The sequence below is a fragment of the Centruroides vittatus genome, unplaced genomic scaffold (genome assembly GCF_030686945.1).
Source record: "Centruroides vittatus isolate TY-2023 unplaced genomic scaffold, ASM3068694v2 contig_563, whole genome shotgun sequence".
NCBI lineage: Eukaryota > Metazoa > Arthropoda > Arachnida > Scorpiones > Buthidae > Centruroides > Centruroides vittatus.
Window position 1 is genome coordinate 312,294 of NW_027122334.1, and position 16,284 is coordinate 328,577.

A 16,284-nucleotide genomic window follows, 5' to 3' on the forward strand; every position below is an offset into this window, starting at 1 on the left:
TTCCATTGCTATATTCATAGATAACTCCGTGTTTCTATTTTATTCAATATATTGGGTTGTTTGGAAAGTAATTTCGTTTTTTTATTACTAGAGGAATTAGATGAATTTTTACCAGCCAATTTTATTTTAAACCACATTTTCATTATATACTTCGACAGTGACATTTTAAAGCTTATTTGTAAAAAATTTTGTTTGATTCTGTACAATTGTTTTTTTTTTCGGTGACCCATTAAATATGGAAAATCGAAAGCATCATTTTTGGCATATTTTACTTTTTTATAACAAAAACCAAAATGCTGTTCAAACAAGAAAAAAATTGTGGTACATGTTTGGAGAAGATGTGTTGAGAGAAAGACAGTGCCAAAACTGGTTTACAAAATTGCGTTCTGACAATTTTAATATCGAAGATACACCACATTCTGGATGGCCATTTGAAGCCAATGAAAACAAAATAAAGGTACTGATTGAAGCAATCTGCCGTATAACAACACGTGAAATCACTAAGAGATTAAATCTGTTAAATTGAACCGTTTATTATTACTTAAAACGAATTGGTTTCGTTTCAAAGCTCGATATATGGGTTCCACATGTTCTTAGAGAGATGCTCTCTATGGTGGGATTTTAAAGAAATTTTTTTTGGAGCTTTTACCAGACAATTTAACAATTGATTCGAAAGTGTACTACCATTGAGTAATATCATCAAACAGAAAAGGCCAGAATTGATCAACAAACAAAGTGTAGTGTTTTACCATGATAATGCCAAATTTCACACAAGTTTGGTAACTCGTCAGAAACTGTTATAGCTTAGATGGATGTGTTATCCACCAATCATATTCGCCAGATCTGGCACATTCGGATTATTACTTGTTCCGGTCTATACAAATTTTTTTTTTAACTAAGACATTTACTTGAAATGACAATGTCAAAAATCACTTGGATCAGTTTTTTGTAAACAACGATCAAAATTTTTATGAATGTGAAATCATGCTACTACCAGAAACAATGACAACAGGTATTTGACCAAAATGGTAAATAAATATTTTATTGAATTATATATTGATTATAAGAATATTGCGTTTATTTTTCTATGAAAAAAACGAAATTACTTTCAGAACAACCCAATATTAAAGTTTATTAGTTTATTGCTTCATTGTTTCCTGAGAATAGTAAACATAGAATTACTTATCAATTTTTGAATGTATTGATGCTAATTCTCCGTGTAGTAAAATGTATATGAATCGTGTTCCGCGGCCTCGGAAAGGTTGAGAACCACTGTTCTAAGCTATATCGCCTTGTGGTAAAGTGTGACGTAATTGTCGGAATGAAGTGACGACTAATACTTGACTTCGTGCATTTCTTGTCAACATTATAACTCTAGAATGAGTTGTCCGATCTTGATGAAATTTTCTAGGACGACTCATCATCACTCAAGGATGAACTGATTAAAATTTCAACTCTCAAAAATGATCCATTTTTGTAGAACTGGAGATAGGGGTCAAAACGAAGATCGCGTTTTTCTTCAGTATGGATAATTTTTCAGAGTTGAAATTTTAATCAGTTCATCTTTGAGTGATGATGAGTCGTCCTAGAAAATGTCATTAAGATCGGACAACTCATTCTAGAGTTACAATATTGACAAGGAATGCATGAAGTCAAGTGTTAGTCGCTTCCTGCACGCACGTGTAGAAGCGTCAACTAGTGGTCGGAAAATATGACAAGCATTAAAACGGTAATTTTGAAAGGTAAATGTTATCGCTAACTGGATACACAACAAATATAAAGAATCTTTATAGAATAATAAGTTTTAAAAAGTTTTCTTTTTAAAACGTGGAGCAGCAACGATTAATATTGATGGTTTCTTCTCTCTTCGTCTTCCTATCGTTAGTACGAAATTTCGATCTCTAAATGGAGAAGCTGCACAGAGATTCCAGATTGAGATGAAGTCGCTCAAATTCATCATCATCGATGAACTGTCAATGATTGGTGCAAGAATGCTTTACGTGATCGAGAGAAGATTGAGGGAGATAAACACCGAGAAAGATGGGCCGTTTGGTGATTTTCGTCAGCTTCCTCCTGTTAAAGATACTCTTCTCTACTCGAGTGTTTTTTACAATGTAATGTCAATCAAATGCGAATGTAATGTTGTTACATTACATTCGTATTTGATTCTTTTGAGAAGTTCATTGAACTTAGTAATTCTCATAGACAAAATAGCGCAGATAGTTCCTTCACAGATGTCTTACAACATCTAGCTTCGGGTGATTTCTCTGATACAGATCTGAACATTCTGACGACAAGAAATCGAGCGTGTTTATCCAGAGATGAACTCGATCAGTTCCAAACGGCAGTAGAGCTATATCCAACAAACGAGCAAGTTAAACAAAGCAAAGAAAACTAGTTGCAGTCAACTGGATGCCCTCTTGCTTATATAGCATCTGAAAACACTCCAGATATTGTCCCGCCTTCGTCCAAAGATGACTCAGCTCTTGGTCTCCAAGTATTTGAATCTCAGTTAGCGCCAGAATCATGCTGAGAGTCAACTTATGGGTGCAAGGAGGTCTCGTCAATGGTTCACTAGGAACTATACGCTACATTATATATGCTCCTAATGCTCGCCCTCCAGCTCTTCCTCTGTTTATTTTAGTGGAATTCAATAGCTATTAGGGACCTTTCATCTATGGAAATCTGTTTCCAATAATCCCCATAACACGCTCTTCGAACGATAGCAGTATATTGCGATTTCGTAGACAGTTTCCCTTACCTTAGCATACTCGATGACTATACATAAATCACAGGGATTAACTCTTCCAAAAATCAAAATAGATATAGGGGAAAAAGAGACAGCTATCGGTCTTACCTATGTTACATTGAATCGAGTGAAAAAAATAACTGACTCAGTATTTTTAGAGTTACAATAAAGATCGCTACGAGTCAATCTGTAAGTCCGAGGCCCATAGTGATAGTCAGAATTTCATGAGACGTTGGCATAGCAATTAATTAATGGCTTATTCTGACCTTATATTTGTACCTTTAAATGATCCAATAGAAATCAAATATATTGTTGAGAATGATTCTTTGTTTCTTTTTTTCCTCATAATCTAGAAAATAAAGGTGCGAGCAGCTTCGTTCCGACTACACGTTACTTAACTAGTTAATTAATCTTCCAGTAAATCTCTTTTTTTTGTGTTTAACGTTGTTAGCATATACCTGTTTATTAGACTACGGGAAAAGTGTTTTTTTCAGCTTACCGGGATAAAGTCCGCATAAATGGGCAAAATGATTATTCCCCGATGTGGCCCAATCAATCGTATTTTATAATTCTTATCTTCAGTATCTCTTCCGAAAAACTTATACGATGCGATTTCAAAAATGAATAAAGTTAAGGTTTATTCAGCTTTGTGAAGTGCAATAACGTCCGTGTTCAACATTGATGCCAAAACAGATATCCACAAATAGCAAAAAATCATTATATTGTCCAACGACAATTGTTTCGTAACGATCAAAGTATTGGATGTTTCAGTTAATTCGTCAGTTTTCTGCATAAACCACAATTTGACTTAGTCTGATCACGCCGTTTAAATAACGTCGGAGGTGAGAAATTTAATCTTTAAGCAGAGATTTATTGAAAATATTTGTTTAGAAATAGTCGCTTACTCTCATTGTGCCGAAGGAAAATCAGAGTCCGGTTTGACACATTATTAAATGAATTTCCAAAATAGAGAAATGAACAACTCCACTTTTCCTCTTGAAAATGTAAATCACAGACAGATCCAAAGGATCTATAAACATTTGTAAAATTCTTATTAACTTTCACAAATTGTATGACTGCGTTACGAACGAGATTCATTTTATTATCGTATTTTTTTCCTTATAAAATGCACTTTTTTGTACCTAAAATATGAAAATTGGGATGCTCCTAATACAACGGTGTTTATAAGTCGAAAACTGAGATACTGTACTGTAATCTCATAAAGTGACAAATTTTACTTTTCCAGAACTTACTCTAATATAAATAAATCCCCCTCTTATAGCATTATCAGTGGATATATTGATATTCTTCCATATTCTAGACTGATTAAGATTCAGTAAAATATTTTTGAAATAAATAATCCTGCGCAACTTACCCATTGTTATAGGCTGAGAATTGTTTCGAAACATTAGCGATTGACAAGCCGTTCGTTTCAGTTTGATCGAATATACGAAAGGTCCTAATCATGTCGAGTATAAAAGTTAAAGAAATAACGTCGGACCAAACGATGAAGTCTGAGACACGTAATTCAGTTTGTTCTGCGAGATCGTTGATCGATCTGAATGATATTCGAACTAATTCTTCAAAAAAGAAACATCGATCGCTTCAAACATCAATACAGAAAAAATGTAGCGCGGCAGAAGAAGATCCTAATGTAGGAATTTTTTATAAAGCCATTTCTAAGAATGACGAGGAAAAAGTACGTAGAATGTTAGATAACGGGATGGATCCTAACGTGGAAGAAATTTATTCTCGAAAGATTCCTTTAATCGAGGCAACTAAAAGGGGTTTCCATAAAATCGTTAGGAATTTATTGATTGCTCATGCCGACGTAAATAGGTGTAATCATCAAGGAACAACGGCTTTGCACGCTTGTATGCGTCCGACGAATTTTAATCAAGAAATTATTCAATTATTTCTAGAATGCCGGAATGCAAATTTTAACATTCAAGATAAACTGACGGGCAGTTCTCCTTTGCATATATTAACAAGAAATCTAGAATCTAGGACCATAAAAACCGTCTCTCTTGAGAAGGTCAAAGCGATATTAGAAGAATTAGTTCCGAGATGTAATTTAAATTTAAAAGACGTAATGGGCAATACGCCATTACATATATTAGCGAAAGGAAAGGAAGACGACGTGGAAACCATGGAAATCTTTCTATCTGGTAAACCCGATGTAAACGTTAGAAATCATCTCGGAGAAACACCTTTAACAACTGCTATAAATAACGGAAATTATAAAATGGCATTAGCTATTTTGAAACACGACGTCGATCTCGGGATAAGAGATAGATACGAATGCACCGCACTTCACCACGCCGCCAGAAAGAATTCGGCGTTACTAGTTGCAAAATTACTAGAGAAAGGAAGTGACGTCAATGCTCAAGATCCTCGTGGAGATACGGCTTTGCATATCGCAGCGGGAAGAGGCTTGGTGGATGTTGCCACCGTATTGCTGGAACATCCCGAAGTAAATATCAACAAACAGAACGAAGACGGATTTACGCCTTTGATGTGTGCCGTCGATAGTTATTTTGCCAAAATCGTCAAGATGCTTCTAGATAAGGATTGCGATTTAGACATTAAATCTGACCAGATAAATAAAGATGCATTGGATATTGCAAAAGAACACTTGATGAAGAGAAAGAAGAAAGACATTTATCAACTTTTATGTGAAAGGAAAAATATCTCAAAGAAACAAAATTTTTGATACTTATGCAGCCCCTCGGATCGTTCAAAATAAATTATTAAATTTATCTAATTAACCCTTAATACATAGCGTGTTGATAAATATAATTTATTTATAGGCCTTTTCTCTTTTGCTAGGCATCGTGATAATCTAAGATTTCATAAATCCCTTTTTTATTTTGATATTTATAAAAAAAATATATTGCATTTTATTTTATAAACCAAATACTTGAAAATATTATTTTAAAAAGAAATTATGATATAATATTTTAGATTCTAATCGACTTCATCTTTTGAGTTTGGTAAAAAATTTTCATTGGAAATATTAATGGAATATTGTATTCTACTAAAATATTGTTAAAATAATGGGAGCGCTATCAACTTCACCTCAATTGACGATTCGGCTGTTACCAAAAGGTTTATGAAATTTACATGAAGTACGTTATATATTTTCAATATAAAAACCTATACTTCACAGATGTTCTGATATCGACCAAATTTAATATTTAACAGAGATATAGAGAGGAATGACTAGAATATTCTAAAGCAGTTACCCATCGTTACGTAATATCTGAGAAAATTAGTATAGTTCGAGTCACCTGGGGACAAAAACTTTTTCGTTTTTTTATTCTGTACCGTAACAGGGTGTTCATACAGAGTAGGTGTTCAGAGCTCTCTGTAGACAGAACTATTGAGCAAATTTAAAATTTGTGATACACGTTGTGCGTTTCGATTTTCGAAAAATAATTTTACTTCAAAACTCAACCGCTAAGGCAAAATATGGCGCTGCAGTTTCATTAATGTGCACATTAGTTCATTTTCCAATGAAATTCTGGAGTTAAGAAACAAGTACAATAATTTTTTTTTTTTCAGTTACAGATCTGAAATATGAAATTGACGATTACATGAAAAATATGGTTGAACGTTCGCTGCACAACACACACCACGGCTGAACAACTAACCTGAGTGTTCAGGATGTCGCACGTCCTGAAATTCTCTTTTTAAGACAGGTTATGAACATTAACCTAAAGAGCCGCTCTTGTTAAGGCAGATTAGATGAAACTTATGGAATAAGGCAATGTAACACTTGAGCGATCTGGCAAGAGAGAGAGAGAGAGAGATGCCTCTCGGAAGGGCTTTTGTGGGAAACTAGTCGCTATTTGGACTAGGAAACACGGAAAACACCGTATGACAAACCCGTTAATGAGATGCAAACCCTCGACCACTGGTGGATGCGGCTCTAGTCAGTTCAATAACCAAAAGTCACAGGCGTTCAGATCTGTTGATCTGAACGTTGACGACGACGTTGAAAATGATCGGATAATCTCTCGTGCGAAAAATGACGTTGCAGTAAGGCTTAGTTCACATAGAGCGCACTTCGCTGGCGAAAGCTTAAAACAGCAAACAACGCGTCACACATGACGTCGTTTCCGGCGAATTTTACCATTTCGAGAATCGCTTCGAAGTTCGGAACTGTCTAGCTTTTTCGCTAGCAAAAAAATTTCGCCACCGATCGCATTTCCGCTAGTTGTCGTGTGGTTCTTGTTTTCAAGATGACTACAGAGATTTTCTCACGCAATACATTAGATATCGTAATTGATGGTTTTTTAATATTCCTCCCACCCAGCATCATTTTCTTTTTAACGTATCTTTTTCTTCTCAATAAATAAACACGGTTAACAACAGAATATCGGAAGCAACCATTTTATTTTCCGAGGACGTTCTCTTGCTTGCAAATGATTGGCTGCTTAAAATTCGCAATCGTTTGTCGCTTTTGGTTGTATGAATAAGGTTCGCTAAGTGAATAAAAATCGGTTTTCACTTTTCTCATTTGCTTTCGCTATTCGCTCAGTGAGAACTAACCTTCAGGCTTGCACATCTTTTTTTTTTTTTTTTTTTTTTTAACTCTTTCCGCCCTGTGGGCACTAAGAGGGCCTCTTTTAGTAGGCCCATTATGGGTTCGGCCAGGCCCACAATGGGGCAACCGGGTGGTGAGGGACGGGGCCCGACATATCCGAACGGACCACCCCCCGAAAAATTCCTGGGGATTATTCGACCCGTTCGGATTCGATCCCGGGTCCCCCAGAGCGGTAGGCTGCCACCTTTACCGCTCGGCCATCCGGCCGTCGGCTTGCACATCTAAGCCGAAATATGGGGTTTACTATCTTTCATATTGTGTTCAAACAATTTCTTCTGCAGTGCTGAAATGGCGAAGTTTTGGAGCCTATACAGCAGAATTAACAGAACGTATCATTGGCCCAGATGCAGTTTTCCTCAAAACAAGGACTAATGGTGTAATTTCACAGCATCCTTTATATCATTACCAATGGCGCTCTCAACAGTTAGGCCAAATATGACAGCTGTTCAAAACAAATGAAAATGAACCTCATTGCTCCTTGGAATTTACCAGGGCAGTGCATCATCAACCATCATTCCAGCTACGAATGTCTTGCAATGTTTTTTCTGCTATCACCATCAGAAATAAATTTCTGACTATAGGATATCTTGTATGGATAGAAGTACTGTACAAGATTTTTCACAGAACTTTCCACTCACTGAATGCACGTCTCATTGGCATGACATTGCTAAGAGAATTTTTCATTTCCTGCTTCTCTACTGAAGTGACAATGTCTTCTGTTATCAAATGTCTAATTCAGTCCTTTTCGCAGCAAAATTTCTAGTCTCCTCAAAATACAAAATAATTTTCTTAAGATTCTCCATATTCAGAGGACCTCTTCATAAACCTTTTAAACACCAAAATTTCTTCAGTGCTGGCTATTTCGTTGATTAGTTTACAAGTAACACAATCTGGCAAAATAAGCACCAAAACTGTTCACCTGATAAAGATTGTGAGAACGTTTTTAAACTTTTTACACCGAACTTCGTTAGAAAACGTGCTTAATATGAATAGGTCGCGTTTCTTTATGCAGCGAGAGTGTAGCAAAATGACGTCACGAGCAGTGTTGGCCAATTAGAAACCAGTTCCAATGTATTCGCTGTAAAGTGCTTCTCGAGCGCTGCATAAAGAAACGCGGCCATACTAAGGAGACAACAGCGCCAAATTTCACCCTAGCAAGTGAATTTTTAAAAATCGAAACCATGTACAGTACATGTACAGCAGGGGTGGCCAACAAGTCGATCGCCAAGCCAATTTTGGTCGATCGCTAGCGATGTCTTAACTTAATGTATTATATTTGTGACCGAACGCAACTGTATGCATGCAGTTATGACTCGACTCATAAGCAGTGAATGCACTTCGTACTGAAACAGTGTATAAACATAGTATGTATTTCACACTTCCCCCTCCCCACTTAGACTATGCCTATGACAACAAGTCGATCGCGACACATTTTTACGATAAAAAGTAGATTTTATGTGCCCAAAAGTTGGCCACCCCTGATGTACAGTACATATAGGACAGTTTGTATAACAATTTTGGTTGCCCAATAATTTTTTCAATCAAATCATGAATATCTAAGATTTAATTACGATCATCCTGTTACTTTATGGCAATAAATAAATGCTGTTTTGATAGCCAATGGTCAAAGTTAAGGGCTTAAACATACCTGCTGGGGGCCTGGGTTTTTCAGGTCAGAAACCTCAGCAATTTTCCATGACCCATCTAGGATATATATATAGGTCCCATTCCTCACAATCTGACTGTCCTCATAGTGGGTGTGGATAAAGCCCTATTAGTGCTGGTAGAGTGAATTTTAAAATATACAGTACAGTGTACATATAGATATACAAAAGTAACTTTACAGGATAACTTTTAAAAATATTTATTATCCAACATAACTTTACACTGAATATTTGCAGTTGTCACTTATCTGCAGAAATCATCTGTAAATAACATCAGGTATACTTCTTTTTCAGAAAGATGTCTTGAAATGAACAAACTCATGAAATATTTTGCATTTACATAAAGTAAAATCTAATGGCACTATTTATCTTTTTGTTTAAAATTGTGGCTTATTTCAGCACAAAATATAACTATATAATAAACTTAATAATCTATTTCATATATACAATATATTTTAACTTTTTACAAATGAAATTTTTTTGGTTTTATATAAATGATGATTTAATATGGAACATCATTAAGAATTGGACCCAGTGGTTCACAGTTGTGGTTTCTACGAATTGCTTCAGAAAAAAATCGAGAAACATCCAAGCACTGCAATTAAAGGAACATAGTAGCACAGATTACAAAAATCATGATTATACTTTATTCTTATTTTCACACTTTATCAAAATCTGTGTAACAATCTATTGAATCGAAATTATTATTTATAATTTATTTCTTACATTAAAAATTTAGATATTTTAAAAAACAAAAACATTTTAAAATTTCAGTTAGAAACATTTTTTGTATAGAAACTCACGTGAATTATCTGTTTATAATCTGCAAAAGGAATATGAATAAACATATCTTAATGACTTTAAAAATCTATTGTCCCCCCTGTAACAATATCAAAGAGTTTAACAGATATGAGGATACAATCATTCTAACACAGTGTTATCTGATAATAAGAATTATTGTTTTAAAAGCAATTTATAAACATTTGATATAAAAACATCAATTGTCATTTGTTTGTATCAATAGTTAATTGTATATCCCATGACAAATTTTTGAATACATATTGTATATAATATTAAAAAAATAAGAGGAATTCCTCTAATACAAGCAGAATTATTGGTCTATGTGATTCAAAAAATACAATGAATCATTATGGAAATTATTATGAAAACAGCATACAAATATCTAGGTCCATGCATGTGTATTAACAATCTGAATTTGTCAGTTGTTGGTGAAAAGGAATCGCATCTCGGAAGGTCATTCTACATTGGGACGTTACTGAACAAATAAGTGACGGATTCGCCATTGTGAGTACGACGGATTGCTTCGGCCAGGATCATCGAGATATCAATACACTGTAAAGACACAAGATAAAAACAAAAAAACAAAAATGCTACATAGCACTGCAATGCTATTATTAGGAATAAAACTATATAGCTTTTAAATGCTAATCAATTAAAACTGAGCATTATCAAGCAAAAATAAATATTAATAATCATAAATTATTTTCATATTATAGGATAAAATAACATTATCATTTCAAGCACATAGCAGCACACAAATACATGCTTTACACTTATTGCAATGGAAATGTTGGAAATTATTAAATTAATTAAAATTTTAAACTATTATACACACAATATAACTGGTTAAACACTTGTAATAAACTGTTAGTTAATGTATTAAACAAAATATCAAAATGTTTATTAGGATTTCAGGACGGGATTTTAATTTCAACTATGATTTCTTTTATTAACCTTTTTACACTTCCCTACAACAAAAAATTTTCAATACTATAAAACTTTCAAATAGTTTTAATATGTCAATATTTAATCCTAAAAATACAGTAATAGCATTACATTCCAAATATAAATTATTATTTCACTTAAATCTGAATCTTTATCAGGACATTATTATAAAAACAAATTCCAAAACTGTTTTGTAACTGATAAAAGAATGATTAATTAGAAAGCCAAAACTTGATCACTCACTAATCAAATTTTGGTTTTTAGCTGTGATAAGAAATGCAAATCCATTTCAAAAAGAATTTGAAAAAGTTTTTTAAATATTCAAAGTATAATTTAACAAGTAAAATACTATAAATAACTTGGTCTTAGCAAATGAGCATTTTATTGTACAAAAATAACAAGTTCATATAAAACTTTTCACTGACTTATTTTATAGATCCCCTATTCAATTCATCCCAGTTAGTTCTGCCCTAGGAAAGAAATGCAGAAACTATTTTTAACTTAAATCTAAGTTTGTCAAAATCCACATTGAAAACTCAAAAGAAAAGCTTGCAACAAACATTCAAAGTATTTTAAATATCAAACAAACAGCCAGATTCTTTTGTTGGGTATTAAGGCTAAATAATTTATAAAGTTATAAGTGACATTAATGCTAAATAATTACTAAGTTATAGGCAGTTAGGCCACCATTTCTTGTTAAGTTTAATAATTATAGATAAATAATTTAATTTTAGAATAATCTGGACAGTCAGGAGTGGAACTCGAACCCCAGTTCTGCTTACTATGCAAACACATTACCTGTTATGCTACCAGGACTTCCATCTAATTAATCTTTTCTTCCAGACTAATTAATTAATAAGCTAATTTAGATATAATCATATTAGTCACTCATGGCTGTACATTTGATATTTGAAGTAATTATCAATTTATTGTATTTATTACATTTAAATGGTATTTTACCTTCACAAATGAAGAAAGATTATTTTAGGTAACCAGTCTCCAGTTTTCTTTTCTGAGATTAAAACTTTTAAAAATGTTTATTAAGCCTAATAATGATTTATTTGTAATGGATTAGTGTATCTTATCATTCTAAAATTAATTGAGTGTTATAAAAGGAGACTAAATTATTTTTTGAATTTAAAGAGGAAAAAAGAGATACCAGGGGCACCTGTACACTGAGATACTTAGGGCACATGCCACTCCTTTGTCATTGGGTTGCCCTTTCTTTAAGCCTCAAAAGCACTCCAAAGTTTCGTTTTATTTTAAACTAGTTACTCATTTTTATCACACAAAACTTTTTACTGATGACAAAATTAAAATAAAAATATTTGTTATTAACAAAAAATTTGTTCTAGAGGGACATAACTGTTCAGTCAAGTGCCAAGATACCACTGTGTTTGATTAATGCAATTTTAATATATGCAATAGCATTGAAGGATTAATCAAGGGATACCGATATATGTATATATACAGGTATCTTGCATAATGTATGTACGATACCTATTTTTAAAGCTTGTGCCCTCCCTTTTTTATAGTTTGCAGGCACCACTGGAGGTACTGATAAACAATTAACTAATAACTACTATTCACCAGTTATTTACCATCATACCTTCTGCACCTGACTGAAAAATGCTTCAGTTTGTTTTTACAATTGTCAGCTTATACCACAAAGGTTAAAATAGTACTTAACATATCAACAAAATTAATGATGTAATATTTTTATTATTACTTAAAAGTTACTAAACTATTGTCAGAATCGAACAAGTAAAAGAAAAACAACTCAAGGATGACTTCATCAGAAGCTAGCATATGTGAACTTTCTGACCTGAGAAAGTGTCAACTTCTCAGGTCAGAAAAACTTTCTCAGAGTTGATCATGACACCTTTCCTAAGACTTTTAGTCACCTCTAAGGTAATTGCTGCTTTGAATATGATGAGGAACGGTCAATTCCAGTCAGTTAAACTGAACAGTTGAAAGAACGGCAATGACTGTCTGTGTGCGTTTTTGGGTTAGTGCTCTTCTGTGCCCTCAGATTCCTCATCATCTCCCTGCTTGCTGTTTCTTTCCTAAACTGCTACCTGAAGGACTACATTCCGATGATCCTCAATGGGGATTCAAGTTCCAATTTGTGAGGTACCAAAAATTTGTAATCTCTCTCTGTGAAATGTGAATACCCTGTGTAACATGTTGTACCAACTTTCATGCTAATAAATGTTTAAGTGTAGTAAATTGTGTGGAGTGAATAAATTCCAACTGAATCTCATCCTTTCCTATGCCATCCTCTAACCCTTAGTCTCAAATATGCGACTATGTTATTGCCATCCAGAAAACACTCAAAACTCGTGTAGTAGGCATAACCTACTCGAGTCAGAATTAACACACCATCATCAGAGACATTTACAGTGGTGCTAGAAGGAAAGACTGTAGTAGAATCTCATAGTGGTCTGGATATCACCCAGCAACCCTCACACTTGACCATATTATGATATTGTTGATATAACGAAAAGCTCAAAACTTCCCACAGAACAGCTGAAGAAATTAACACCCAAGCCTAAAATAAATAAATGCTCTGATCTTTCAGGCTCCAAAGCCCCAATCCTAAGCATTCTAAATCCTAATACGATAGTTTATAACTTATATGTAGGCATTGTATTATGTTTTAGTTACATTTTCAAAAATTAGTTGGCTGTTTAAATTAAAGTTGTAGTGTGTAATAATTTTTCCCATTTAAAATAATGGGAAATAGATTCCCAATTAATTAAAATTTTCCCATAGAACATTTAATTTTTAGAAACAGATAATTGATGTTAAACAAGGGATGCCAGATGATTTTGAAATTAATTAATTTTCCAACATTCAGAATATCAAAATATATCATATTACAGGGCTACATAGAAACTGCTTTAATTAGTAACTAAAACTGGTGGCAATAAATAATTTGAAGTGGTAAAAACAATTTAAAACTGGCAAATGACAAAAAAAATCCCTGTATTATGATGATAATGTCATTTGCAATTCATAACTACTAATTTATTTTATTACTAACATTTTTTAACAGAAAACTGCTCTCATAAAAAAAATGAATAAAACTTAATACAATAAAACCAAATGCACACATGGCACACTGTTTAATTCCATCAGAAATTATAATGAATAATAATAATACATATTATAACATACTTTTAAGCTCAGATATTAATGACTAATTTAAGTATCAGCATTGGGAAATGTAACAAAGATGCTGTAGTGAAATAAAATTTATTATGGCTAAATAATGGCATATAGTGTTAAACCCATTTGTAAAAATATATTGCTATTAAATAAAGGATTTATGTAAAAAACTGCTAATAACCCAAAAAGCAGAAAACACATTTAAATTCAGTGAAAGTTCAATACCATCTGCAATCTGTTTTAAAATAATTGTTTATGATAATCCATTAATGAAATACAATAAAAAATATTTTATTTTAACTTGAATTCATATGAATTTCACAATATACAGATATGAAGATCAGAAAATCAATTTTAGTGGAAATTTTGTAAATAATGAAAATAATCAAAATATAAAACATTAATATCTTGTTATTCAACAATCACAGAAAGATAAATAGACATTATTTATATTCAAAACATTACCATAAGCTGCAATGATTTAATCTTTCAAAACTTGACAATGAACAGAATTAACACACTCTTTACAGGGATGTGTAATTCTATTTTTATGTAATATAATATTAACACACAAAACATTTCTGTTTTACTAAAGATGATATGTGGATGCTTTAATTAATAAAAAAAAATTATGAAGACAACTACTGAAGAAAAATATTAGAAATATCATAAAATTTTATATAAATGATAGGAATCTGTCAATTATGCTTCTTTTGAAGTAGAAACAAATGCATTAATAAAAATAATAAAAAGTAAAAATTTTTTTTTAATATTTGAAAAAACTAATCATTTTGAATTTTTTCCTCTGACTTTTTATTTACTATGACATTAACTAAATTAAAAGCAGAAAGTTTGTATATAGAGTGACCATAATTAGAGTTGTTTTGAGCTTGATTGTATCAGATCTGTTCAGCCAAACTCCATGAAAATTGGTTTATATACTATTCAGACAACTGAGATTTTGATTTCTGTAATAAAAGTTTTTACTTTAGATTTTTACCATTAGGGAGAAAATGGTGCAATATGTAGAGTAAATAAGATATAGTAAAGAAAACAAAAGGTAACAGTTGTTGATAGTTTTTATTCTGACTCAATTACAAATACAGTTCAACGTGATGGTATTGCACAGCATATCTCCACCAAAGAGATTGGTTTACCAAGAACATGTGGATAGTTTAGAACTTTAAAGGATCAAATAAAGCTTTGTGTCAAAATCGTGGAGATATGCTGAGTTCCACAGCGAAAAATGCAATTTGTAGAATCCAGTTTTTGAAACATGCAAGGCCAACATGTTGAACCATATTTGTAATTGAATCATAATAAAAACTATCGTCAACTGTTATCTTTTGTTTTCTTTACCACATCTTATTTATTCCATGTACAGTACAGCACTATTTTCTTCCTAATAGCAAAAATCCGAAATAAAAACTTATATTACAGAAATCGAAATCCCATAGTCTGAATAGTATGCACACCAATTTTACTTGCATTTGGCTGAACAGATTTTGTACAATTGAGCTCAAAATGTCTACTTTAATAACAGCCACCCTATATAATAACTTAAAAAAAGTAACTCATCTTTAAAATAGCAAAATAGATAAAATAATAATATAAATAAAAAATATAATATAAAAGATTATTTAAGATATTAATTAAAAAAGAAATAATCTGACTGCTTAAAAATTGTTTCATTATAATAGAAAATCCATTCATAAATAAAATTATTGATAGTTTAGCTTAATGAATCAAAATACAATTGCATTGATAAACTTTTTACAAAAAAATATTAATATGAAATTTTATAAAAATCTAATTAAACTCAAAATAAAAACAGAAAAAAGTTCTTTATTGATGTAATTTTATTGCTGCAGGGAATAAGAAAGTAAGTTAAAGAAGAATATAGATAATATAGTTTTTGAGAGACTGAGTTAAGCATTAAGATATAATGTTTAAATACATTACTAACTTTACTTAATAAAAGAAACAAATTTAACATGTTCTCACAAATTACAAATTACATAAAACAATTTTATTAGACATGACCAAGTAAATGAAATGAGAACACAAATTCAGGCATACATGCTGAAGAGAAAGATAAAGTAAAAATTACACAATTACATATATAAAGTATCAGAATATTTCAGATTTTTTGTTTTGTTTTTGTAATTTTAATCTTTATTATAGCACCATTGCTTCAATACTAACATTTGTTTTATTTTTCAATGTACAATTTACTCATTTTAATTTCGATATATACTTTGAATTTATTTTAATGATAAAGAATATAAAAGAAATACTTTATAAATTAAACAAACCTTTGATTTTAATAAATTATAAGTTTATGA

General features: G+C 32.0%; 2 protein-coding genes across 2 annotated transcripts in view; one reads left to right on the forward strand and one right to left on the reverse strand.

Moving 5' to 3' along the window:
• Positions 1-4,144: 4,144 nt before the first annotated feature.
• LOC136978900 (uncharacterized) lies at positions 4,145-5,493 on the forward strand. The gene has a single exon (XM_067274736.1). The coding sequence runs from the start codon at positions 4,215-4,217 to the stop codon at positions 5,460-5,462; it is 1,248 nt and encodes a 415-aa protein (XP_067130837.1). The 5' UTR covers positions 4,145-4,214; the 3' UTR covers positions 5,463-5,493.
• Positions 5,494-9,214: 3,721 nt separating this feature from the next.
• The window catches only part of LOC136978905 (ribose-phosphate pyrophosphokinase 1), a 56,179-nt gene continuing 49,109 nt past the window's right edge, over positions 9,215-16,284 (reverse strand). Inside the window, exon 7 of the mRNA XM_067274742.1 lies at positions 9,215-10,375. Within this exon, the coding sequence (XP_067130843.1) occupies positions 10,283-10,375 (93 nt within the window). The 3' untranslated portion in view covers positions 9,215-10,282. The remainder of the gene's footprint in view (positions 10,376-16,284) is intronic.